Source organism: Erpetoichthys calabaricus, chromosome 3 (assembly GCF_900747795.2).
Source record: "Erpetoichthys calabaricus chromosome 3, fErpCal1.3, whole genome shotgun sequence".
Taxonomy (NCBI): domain Eukaryota; kingdom Metazoa; phylum Chordata; class Cladistia; order Polypteriformes; family Polypteridae; genus Erpetoichthys; species Erpetoichthys calabaricus.
Window position 1 is genome coordinate 301557683 of NC_041396.2, and position 12237 is coordinate 301569919.

The 12237-nt window shown below is 43.9% G+C and overlaps 1 protein-coding gene and 1 long non-coding RNA gene across 2 annotated transcripts in view; one reads left to right on the forward strand and one right to left on the reverse strand.

The window, feature by feature from the left end:
* Positions 1-10196, forward strand: part of letmd1 (LETM1 domain containing 1) — a 72113-nt gene extending 61917 nt beyond the window's left edge. The window contains exon 9 of the mRNA XM_028798598.2: positions 9202-10196. Coding sequence (XP_028654431.1) covers positions 9202-9275 — 74 coding nt within the window. The 3' untranslated portion in view covers positions 9276-10196. The remainder of the gene's footprint in view (positions 1-9201) is intronic.
* Positions 10197-10318: 122 nt separating this feature from the next.
* Positions 10319-11158, reverse strand: LOC127527199 (uncharacterized). Its single transcript, XR_007934506.1, has 3 exons — positions 11110-11158; positions 10952-11015; positions 10319-10736 (listed from the first exon to the last, which is right to left on the reverse strand). It is a non-coding gene; the product is annotated as an uncharacterized LOC127527199 (long non-coding RNA).
* Between the last annotated feature and the right edge of the window lie 1079 nt (positions 11159-12237).

The following is a 12237-nucleotide window of genomic DNA, read 5'->3' on the forward strand; positions in this document are numbered from 1 at the left end:
ACTTATCTTATACATAATATAGCTGTACTCCGTGGTTTCACCCACATAGTAATGAAACAGAACAAACTTTAAAAATCAATAGACGTTGGCACTATATCTGATCGTGTTCAGCTCTGATGGGAAAGCGTTCCCCGTGTGGGGAGAAAAGCACAAGGCCGTGATATCTCTGGCAATCAGCAGCTACCCTCTAAAACACACGGAGCTCTGATCTCTCTCTCAAAAACGTCAATCGTTACTCCTTAACAATCCCTAGATCTAAGGTTCCCAATGGGGGCGGTACCGCCCACCGGTGGGCGCTGAAGAAATCTAAGGGGGCATTTCTGGTCTGAGACATATTAAGTGGGCATTGAGGACCAGCCGCCGCCCCCTTGGGCAATACTCACAAGAACGGCCTGAAAAGTTTGATTAATATTAAAAATGATGGAACGTATTTTCAACCATTATTCTAAATGTCTGTTAAGAAAGACCTGTCCGTATTAAATAGTAGGTATTGCACAAGTCATGCATTCTCAGATTATGCAAGTCCTTACAAAATTAACGCACGTGCAGAGGACTGAATCTATGCATGTTTTGACAGGTTCATTGAACATTACAATAAATTTGTGAGACGTTTTTTTATTAATACCAGCTTGTTTCGGAATTCCTTCAGAGCAAGTGTAAACCTAAAATTACAGTGCGGTACTTACAGATAACATTCAAAGGAAAACGTACATGGACCTACTAATTAAAAACTAGGGGGCTTTCCCCCTGCTTGCTTCGCTCGCCAACCCCCTGGCCTGTCCTATGCGCCAGCCACTTCGCGTCTCTGCCGCTCACGTATGTGGATTTCACTTTCACCAAACAACAAATCTTGCGGATACGCCTCTTCATTGAGAAGAAACACTACTTTTCCCTGATGGCAACACGCATTAGATGATCTACAAGTCTCCCATCATCATTTAGCCAAAAGAGGATTTAGCATGGTCAGCAATCTATTAACAAAGAAAAGAAACAGATTGTCAATAGGAGAATGTGGCGATTTAAGATTGCTGATGACAAAAATGGCACCAAACATCGAAAAATTAGTGTCATCACACCCAGCTCAGCCCTTTCACTAATAATATTAAATTCATTTTTTTAATAATATATATTTTTTTAATCATACTTTGCGAAATACACCAATATTGTTAATATCTTCTAATAAAAATCTGTCCTTGTTTTTCAATATATAGTATGGTATAGTTCACCCAGGCGGCACGGTGGCGCAGTGGGTAGCGCTGCTGCCTCGCAGTTGGGAGATCTGGGGACCTGGGTTCGCTTCCCGGGTCCTCCCTGCGTGGAGTTTGCATGTTCTCCCCGTGTCTGCGTGGGTTTCCTCCGGGCGCTCCGGTTTCCTCCCACAGTCCAAAGACATGCTGGTTAGGTGGATTGGTGATTCTAAATTGGCCCTAGTGTGTGCTTGGTGTGTGGGTGTGTTTGTGTGTGTCCTGCGGTGGGTTGGCACCCTGCCCAGGATTGTTTCCTGCCTTGTGCCCTGTGTTGGCTGGGATTGGCTCCAGCAGACCCCCGTGACCCTGTGTTCGGATTCAGCGGGTTGGAAAATGGATGGATGGATAGTTCACCCAGGGGGGGGCACTATCGAATCACTCTTTGAAAAAGTGGGCTCTGATCCAAAAAAGGTTGGAAACCTATACTCTAGATGATAATGTCTGTTGAACAAACAGGTATCGCTAGCTAAGCGGAGGCAAGTTGCACTCCAACACGCGGCGAGACGTAGACCAACTCGAACAGAGGCTGGCGAGTGAATGAGGAAGGCCCCGCCCCCCTGCTCTCAGCCCACAGCCACTCTGTTGGATTTGCATGAATACATCGGTACCACAAGCGAACTGTGGTACTTAGCGCGATAAGAGAAGTCGCAAAACCAACCGGAAAGTTCAAGGAAATTATAGAAAACAACCAGATCTAAATCCGTCAAGTAATTCTCTCATGAAAAGCGGACAGACATACAGACAGAATGCGCTTGGACCACGAAATCGTTAAGACCGTTTCTTAGCGAGCACCTATGGGCCAAGGGTAACCTACATTCCAAATTTCAAGGTCCAAGTTCTCATGGTTCAGGAGATTTCGTGATGAGTGAGTCAGTGGTATTTGGCTTTTTATATATATACTAGACATTAAGCCCATTACAATAACGGGCACTAGAACAGTACTGCATAAACATTAGTAGGAACAGTCTATATTAAATGGCAAGGGACTTTGACCTCATTCTTTTTGTTGGTCGTATTTTTCTTTCTTTCAGCCTCTTTTGTTGATGTTTACTTGCTGAGCTGACTGTTCTTCGTGGGCTGCCGCCATGTATTGTTTGTCTTTAATTTTCTGTGACAGTAATACTGTCTTGTATGTCCGCTGGCTTGTACGTCCATAATACAGTGGGTACGGAAAGTATTCAGACCCCCTTCAATTTTTGAGTCTTTGTCATATTGCAGCCATTTGCTAAAATCATTTAAATTAATTTTTTCCCTCATTAATGTACACACAGCACCCCATATTGACAGACAAAAAAAAGAATTTTTGAAATTGTTGCAGATTTATTAAAAAAGAAAAACTGAAATATCACATGGTCCTAAGTATTCAGACCCTTTGCTCAGTATTTAGTAGAAGCACCCTTTTGAGCTAATACAGCCATGAGTCTTCTTGGGAAAGATGCAACAAATTTTTCACACCTGGATTTGGGGATCCTCTGCCATTTCTCCTTGCAGATCCTCTCCAGTTCTGTCAGGTTGGATGGTAAACGTTGGTGGACAGCCATTTTTAGGTCTCTCCAGAGATACTCAATTGGGTTTAAGTCAGGGCTCTGGCTGGGCCATTCAAGAACAGTCACAGAGTTGTTGTGAAGCCACTCCTTCGTTATTTTAGCTGTGTGCTTAGGGTCATTGTCTTGTTGGAAGGTAAACCTTCGGCCCAGTCTGAGGTCCTTAGCACTCTGGAGAAGGTTTTTGTCCAGGATATCCCTGTACTTGGCCGCATTCATCTTTCCCTCGATTGCAACCAGTCGTCCTGTCCCTGCAGCTGAAAAACACCCCCACAGCATGATGCTGCCACCGCCATGCTTCACTGTGGGGACTGTATTGGACAAGTGATGAGCAGTGCCTGGTTGTCTCCACACATACCGCTTAGAATTAAGGCCAAAAAGTTCTATCTTGGTCTCATCAGACCAGAGAATCTTATTTCTCACCATCTCAGAGTCCTTCAGGTGTCTTTTAGCAAACTCCATGCGGTCTGTCATGTGTCTTGCACTGAGGAGAGGCTTCCGACAGGCCACTCTGCCATAAAGCCCTGACTGGTGGAGGGCTGCAGTGATGGTTGACTTTCTACAACTTTCTCCCATCTCCTGACTGCATCTCTGGAGCTCAGCCAAAGTGATCTTTGGGTTCTTCTTTACCTCTCTCACCAAGGCTCTTCTCCCCCGGTAGCTCAGCTTGGCCGGACGGCCAGCTCTAGGAAGGGTTCTGGTCGTCCCAAACGTCTTCCATTTAAGGATTATGGGGGCCACTGTGCTCTTGGGAACCTTAAGTGCAGCAGAAATTTTTTTGTAACCTTGGCCAGATCTGTGCCTTGCCACAATTCTGTCTCTGAGCTCTTCAGGCAGTTCCTTTGACCTCATGATTCTCATTTGCTCTGACATGCATTGTGAGCTGTAAGGTCTTATATAGACAGGTGTGTGGCTTTCCTAATCAAGTCCAATCAGTATAATCAAACACAGCTGGACTCAAATGAAGGTGATCTCAAGGATGATCAGAAGAAATGGAAAGCACCGGAGTTAAATATATGAGTGTCACAGCAAAGGGTCTGAATACTTAGGACCATGAGATATTTCAGTTTTTCTTTTTTAATAAATCTGCAACAATTTCAAAAATTCTTTTTTTTGTCTGTCAATATTGGGGTGCTGTGTGTACATTAATGAGGAAAAAAATTAATTTAAATGATTTTAGCAAATGGCTGCAATATGACAAAGAGTGATAAATTGAAGGGGGTCTGAATACTTTCCGTACACACTGTATACCTTTAATTTTCTCTGGCGGTAATACAGGCGTGCGCGTCGGTAATATGCCTTTAATCTCCTCTGACAGTAATACTGGCTTGTATGTGGCTGTAATATGCATCACTGTATTGTGTACCTTTAATTTCCTCTCGCAGTAATACTGGTTTGTATTTCCATAAAACACCTGTAACTTTCTCTGACAGTAATATCGCGCATCGCACCGTGCCCTGCGCATGCGCACTTCACCAGAACACACACACACGGACACCTGGACGCACACAGGGATTTTATTAAAGAGGATATATACATACAGTGGGGCAAAAAAGTATTTAGTCAGCCACCAATTGTGCAAGTTCTCACACTTAAAAAGATGAGAGAGGCCTGTAATTTTCATCATAGGTATACCTCAACTATGAGAGACAAAATGAGAAAAAAAAAATCCAGAAAATCACATTGTCTGATTTTTGAAGAATTTATTTGCAAATTATGGTGGAAAAAAAGTATTTGGTCAATAACAAAAGTTCATCTCAATACTTTGTTATATACCCTTTGTTGGCAATGGTCAAACGTTTTCTGTAAGTCTTCACAAGGTTTTCACACACTGTTGCCGATATTTTGGTCCATTCCTCCATGCTGATCTCCTCTAGAGCAGTGATGTTTTGGGGCTGTCGCTGGGCAACATGGACTTTCAACTCCCACCAAAGATTTTCTATGGGGTTGAGATCTGGAGACTGGCTAGGCCACTCCAGGACCTTGAAATGCTTCTTACGAAGCCACTCCTTCGTTACCCAGGCGGTGTGTTTGGGATCATTGTCATGCTGAAAGACTCGGCCATGTTTCATCTTCAATGCCCTTGCTGATGGAAGGAGGTTTTCACTCAAAATCTGACGATACATGGCCTCATTCATTCTTTCCTTTACACAGATTAGTCATCCTGGTCCCTTTGCAGAAAAACAGCCCCAAAGCATGATGTTTCCACCCCCATGCTGTACAGTAGGTATGGTGTTCTTTGGATGTAACTCAGCATTCTTTCTCCTCCAAACACGACGAGTAGAGTTTTTACCAAAAAGTTCTATTTTGGTTTCATTCCTCTTCTGGATCATCCAAATGCTCTCTAGCAAACTTCAGACGGGCCTGCACATGTACTGGCTTAAGCAGGGGGACACGTCTGGCACTGCAGGATTTGAGTCCCTGGCGGCGTAGTGTGTTACTGATGGTAGCCTTTGTTACTTTGGTCCCAGCTCTCTGCAGGTCATTCACTAGGTCCCCCCGTGTGGTTCTGGGATTTTTGCTCACCGTTCTTGTGATCATTTTGACCCCACGGGGTGAGATCTTGCATGGAGCCCCAGATCGAGGGAGATTATCAGTGGTCTTGTATGTCTTCCATTTTCTAATAATTGCTCCCACAGTTGATTTCTTCACACCAAGCTGCTTACCTATTGCAGATTCAGTCTTCCCAGCCTGGTGCAGGTCTACAGTTTTGTTTCTGGTGTCCTTTGACAGCTCTTTGGTCTTGGCCATAGTGGAGTTTGGAGTGTGACTGTTTGAGGTTGTGGACAGGTGTCTTTTATATTGATAACGAGTTCAAACAGGTGCCATTAATACAGGTAACGAGTGGAGGACAGAGGAGCCTCTTACCGAAGAAGTTACAGGTCTGTGAGAGCCAGAAATCTTGCTTGTTTGTAGGTGACCAAATACTTATTTTCCACCATAATTTGCAAATAAATTCTTCAAAAATCATACAATGTGATTTTCTGGATTTGTTTTCTCATTTTGTCTCTCATAGTTGAGGTATACCTATGATGAAAATTACAGGCCTCTCTCATCTTTTTAAGTGGGAGAACTTGCACAATTGGTGGCTGACTAAATACTTTTTTTGTCCCACTGTAACTTATAATATTTATTTATATAGGTAAAATATTTAACGTTTCATTGATTGTGCAAGACTGCGGTGGGCTGGCGCCCTGCCCGGGGTTTGTTTCCTGCCTTGCGCCCTGTGTTGGCTGGGATTGGCTCCAGCAAACCCCCCGTGACCCTGTAGGTAGGATATAGCGGGTTAGATGATGGATGGATGATTGTGTGAGAATTTCAATTGGAAGAGACTAATTGGAGATTCGGTCGTGTATGTTATCATCCACTTGTCGCTCGGAACGTTTCCACAATCATTGAAAATTGCTGAAATTGACTTGGACTCGGCCCGTTTCTCACGTGGACAACTTTATGTGACGTTGAAGGGTAGGAAGTCCTAAGAACCTTTATATATTGGCTAAAGATGGAAAAACTAAACACATTGTATATAAAAAGGCACTTCAGTGAACAATACAAGCACATTAGTGAGTCTTCATTGTTTGTTAATTTATTTTTATTTTTAAAGTTGTGTGTTTTTTTTTTTTAATTATAGTTTTCTCCAACAATTAAAAAAAAAAAAAAACAACACTTTATTTTCCTCCCAAGCAAAGCCGGGTATTTCAGTGAGTACATACATAAATACAGGGAGATTCACTCAAAAGAAGCCCCAAATATTCTGCAGTAACTCTCGCTAGGACAAAACAATCTGAACGAAACAATGTGCAATATGCTTCTCAGTATATGCAGCTTCGAATAGGCCATCAGAGTGATGAGGTAGGCGCTGGACAGCCATCACGACCTTTAACCTCCGTTTGCAGCTTCTGGGTGCCTACCGCCTGTACCCGTTCACTCAGTCACCTCATCACGATGGTGGTGTACCGTATTCCTGGTGCAAACTTATCGGGTCACCAATTCATTTAAGCAATGTCAGAATCAACTGGATGATCGGTCGTGAGTTAATGTGAGGTGACTTCCAGCAAGATGGAGCAACATGTCACACATTGAGCAAGGAGCATGGTAGAAATGGAGTCCTTCTTCGGCAACAGGGGCTTTGTCCACCACGGTCGCCGGATCTGACACCACCAGACTTCTTCCTTTGGGGTCTGCTCAAAGGAAAAGTCTTCTCAGAACGAACCTTGCACTGTGGAAGATCTGAAGGAAAACATCCAACGTGAAATTGCTGCTATTCCTAAAGAGAGACACTTGCTGATACGTTCAGGAACATGGAGCACCACGTCGAAATGTGTCTGTCAGGAAACGGAAACCACTTTCAGCATTGCATGTAATGCAATCAATTACACATACGTCAAGGGATATGGTGTATTTTTTTGGTTTAGATTGCTTCATCCTAACGGGTGTTACAACAGAATATTTGGGGGCCTCTTTCGAGTTAATCTCCCTTGTGAAATAAGGAGCTATATAGGCGCCCGACCCGGCACAGATTCACACTGAGGCACGTGTAAAACCACAGAGACTTTTTATTTCTCTTCACCTGTGGGGCACGTCTTTCCCATGAAGTCCCAAAGCACTTCAACTAAACACACAAGGAAACCAGTCCTTCCTCTGGCACCACCACTCCTCCCAGGCAACCTCGTCCTCTTCCTCCCGATTCCGGCTCCTGAGTGGTGGATGCTGGCCCTTTTTATAGCCCACCTGGAAGTGCTCCAGGTGCTTGATCACCTGTTGCTAATTGCACTCCCGGGCGGGGCTGTAGAGGTGTCCAGGCTGGCTCCGGGATCCATGTAGCACCTGCTGGCGGCCACCCCAGATCCCCACATGGAGCCCTGCAGGAAACTGAAGCACCATTGTCACCCAGAGAGGCTGCCACCAAGCGTCCCGGGGGAGGTACTGAGGAGCCCATGGTTGCTCCCCCGGAACATATGCAGCAGGGGTGTCCCAGCCGGGCATGGAACCCGGCCGCCCGTTACACCCTGTATTATATTATTACAAATGACAACCACCCTCTCAAAAACACCCCCGAATGAACAAGGGAACAAAAACTTAAAAGAAAAACATGGGTAAAGATTAAAAGAACTGTCCCAGTCCCCGTGATGCATTATGAAGGCGTATTGCTATTGGTATGACGGACCCCCAGTCGTGTTTATTGACAGTACTGAATGATTCCGTTGGCTGAAAGTCCTCAATTCTGGTGTGTTAGAGACAGGACGTGCAGCATAGTTCATATGGGCACTCATTTTTCTCTTCACTCTCTTCTCCGTTACGTCCAATAACTGAGCCTGCCTTCTTAATTAGTCAATTGATTCGGTGGTCCTCTCTTGAAGTGAATTTACCAGCCCAGCACACCCCACTGGCCATCACAGAGTTCTGGAAGATGTGAAGGATGTCACTTACCACATTAAAGGAGTGCAGTCGCCTAAGAAAAGAGAGCCTGCCTTACTTCTCTAGTTCCTCTGTGTTATGAGACCAGTCCAACCTGTCATTAATGTGGACCCCCAAGTACTTGTAGGAGTGAACCACCTCTACATACACTCCTTGAATAGTGACCAGACACGGAGGCTTTCTTGTGTGGAGACACATATATATATATATATACAGACACATATATATATATATATATACATATACATATTTACATATCTACATATATATACACATATATACATATCTACATACACACACATATATCTATATCTATCTATCTATCTATATATCTATATATATATATATATATATATATATATATATATATATATATATATATATATATATATATATATATATATATATACTAATTAATAAAAGGCAAAGCCCTCACTGACTGACTGACTGACTGACTCACTCATCACTAATTCTCCAACTTCCCGTGTAGGTGGAAGGCTGAAATTTGGCAGGCTCATTCCTTACAGCTTACTTACAAAAGTTAGTCAGGTTTCATTTCGAAATTCTATGCGTAATGGTCATAACTGGAACCTGTTTTTTGTCCATATACTCTAATGGAGGAGGCGGAGTCACGTATCACGTCATCACGCCTCCTACGTAATCATACAAACTGATAATTTGGAGTTGCTGCAATGACATTTCAGCCAAATGGACTTGCCTGCCTGCCCCATCATTTTTTCCCTTTGATTTTCGGGGTGTCTCTCTGTCGGTTCATCATTTTCATTTCCATCCTTTCGTTCCTCACACATCACCATATCAGTCCATAGCAGTAGAGAGAGCCAGCATTGAGATCGGATGTGTTTTCAAAGTGTTCCTTTAATTTTTTTGAGCAGTGTATATTTGGAAGGAGTCATCATATAATATTTTAGCTCTCTTTTTATTGAATTGCTTCATTTATCTTTCACTTGTTTCACTCTCATCCCTAACTTTAGATTCAGAAGCCTCACTCCTGCTGCACAGTATGGTGCTTCTCTCTGTGAACTACCCTGAAGGATCGCTCCATTGATTTTCCACAGATAAGGGGGCACCAGAGAAGACCAGTTTCCATTTCAAGGCTTTCCCAAACAGTGAGCCTTTCACTTCGCCTTGGCAGGCCTTTCCTTCCACAAGGGACATTGTTTCTTACTCCGTGCTCTACGGTGGGGATTCCAGTCGTTGGAAGAATGGTGGCAAACCCAAGATGGAGTCCAGAAGACCATGTTGGCAGCATTCTGGAGGCTCACTGCTAACCACCAACGGCACCTGACAAATTTTTATGTGTGTGGGTTTGTGCACCCGTCTTCAGTTATGGTTTACTTTTCTTTTTACGAAGAAAAAACCCACAATAAGTCACTCGGCTTCAGTTGAATTGCTTGTTCATTGGGTGACTTTAATGTCAGAGGGAACGAGTGCCGTGCTTATCAGGTAAATCAGAGTGTTTCAGCCTCCTCTGTGGGGTCAGTTGACCACCCTTAGGATGCTCTGATCTAACGACCAAAATGCTTATCATGAATTATCAGTTTATTTAATTTGATTTGGGGAACAATTGAAGATGTGAGAGGTGTCTCAGGGTAGCTCTTTTTCTGCAACACTTGGGTTCTATCTGCCTTGAGGTGCCATTGTCTGCCTCACGTTTTGAAGGCCTTCATCAGATGAAGGAAACTCACATTTGATAAATGTTATTTTTTATTATCAGGGGAGTTGAGAGCTGTTATCATTGTGGTACTTGTTAGTCTGTGAGAGATGGTCAGTACTTCTCTAAAAATGTTTACAGTGTGTTGTGAGAGAAACAGAGACTTGTCTGACAAGAGAGAGACATTATGGTGCAAAAGTTCTTATTTATTCTTTTAAAATATTTTGATTCCTGTGATGTAGAAAGAAATTTTTCTTAATCTGTTTTTTGCTTGACATATGCTTTGCATTTACTAAGTAAAATTTTAAGTCAGAAGGTTTGTATTTCTGCACACATTTATTCAGTTAGAAGTGACTTAGAGCCTTTTGGGACCATTTAGGGGCCAGGCTGCCTTGAACTCAGTGCTTGGTCACTCAGCCTTAATCTCCTGGTTCTTTCAATGATGTTGGTGCACACACTGAAGCGCAGTTCTGTCTTCTGACACACATTTGGTTTAATGGTGTTGGACCCGATTAGGATGTGGTATAGCCTTGCTTTTGTTATACAGAGTTTAGAGGAAAAGCTGAGCTATCTTACACACTCCAATGACCCTTTTAATATTACCCACTTTTCTTGTACACACTCTGACACTTACTGCCACCCATGGACACCCCCTTTACGGCAACACTTCATTTTCTTCCACAGCATTTTGATAGAAATGTCTACCTGCTGGCACACCACACTGAGCAATAAGCCCCGCCTTCCTGTACAACCTCTAACCTGTAGCCCCGCCTTCTGTTCAATCGTTAACCTGCAGCCCTGCCTGCTGACACACCACACTGAGTAATAGACCCTGCCTTATGTTCAACCTTTAACCTGTAGCCCCGCCTTCTGCCAGATCCTTGAAGATGGTCCCACCCATATTTATCCTATAGTTATTTCTTCTTTTACATACTTTGAGCTATGGCCGCCCTCCTGACAAACACACTTTTTGATATATTGCCCTGCCTCCAAACTCACCATTTAGAAATAATGTTCTTCCTTCTGTCACATACTTCGAAACAGTTTCACACACAGATACAACATTTTACTTGTAGCCCTGCCAGCTGGACACTACACTGAGTAATAGGCCCCGCCTTGTGTTCAACCATTTACCTGTAGCCCCGCCTTCTGTTCTACTTTTAACCTGTAGCCCTGACAGCTGAACACCACATTGAGTAATAAGCCTGACTTCTGTTCAACCTTAAACCTTCAGCCCTGCCTGCTGACACATCATGTTGAGCTATAGACCCCGCCTTTTTGTATGTAACCTTTAACCTGTAACCCCGCCTTCTATTCAGCCTTTAACCTGCAGCCCTGCCTGCTGACACACCACGTTGAGTAATAGGCCCCACCTTATGTTCAACCATTAAGCTGTAGCCCCGCCTTCTGTTCAACCTTTAACCTGTAGCCCCACCTTCTGCCAGATCCTTGAAGATGGTCCCACCCACATTTATCCTATAGTTATGTCTTCTTTTACACACTTTGAGCTATAGCCGCCCTCCTGGCAAACACACTTTATGATATATTGCCCTGCCTCCAAACTCACCATTTAGAAATCATGTTCTTCCTTCTGTCACATACTTCGAAACAGTTTCACACACAGATACAACCTTTTACTTGTAGCCCTCCAGCTGGACAACACACTGAGGAATAGGCCCCGCCTTCTGTTCAATCTTAAACCTGCAGCCCTGCCTGCTGACACACCATGTTGAGTCATAGGCCCCGCCTTTCTGTATAACCTTTAACCTGTAGCCCCGCCTTCTGTTGAATCTTAAACCTGCAGTCCTGCCTGCTGACACACCATGTTGAGTCATAGGCCCCACCTTTCTATATGACCTTTAACCTGTAGCCCCGCCTTTTGTTCAATCTTAAACCTGCAGCCCTGCCTGCTGACACACCATGTTGAGTTATAGGCCCCGCCTTTCTATAATAACCTTTAACCTGTAGCCCCGCCTTCTGTTCAATCTTAAACCTGCAGCCCTGCCTGCTGACACACCATGTTGAGTCATAGGCCCCGCCTTTCTGTATAACCTTTAACCTGTAGACCCGCCTTCTGTTGAATCTTAAACCTGCAGCCCTGCCTGCTGACACACCATGTTGAGTTATAGGCCCCGCCTTTCTATAATAACCTTTAACCTGTAGCCCCGCCTTCTGTTCAATCTTAAACCTGCAGCCCTGCCTTCTGACACACCATGTTGAGCTATAGGCCCCACCTTTCTGTACAAACTTTAACCTGTAGCCCCGCCTTCTGCCAGATCCTTAAAGAAGGTCCCGCCCACATTTATCCTATAGTTCTGTCTTCTTTTACACACTTTGAGCTATAGCTGCCCTCCTG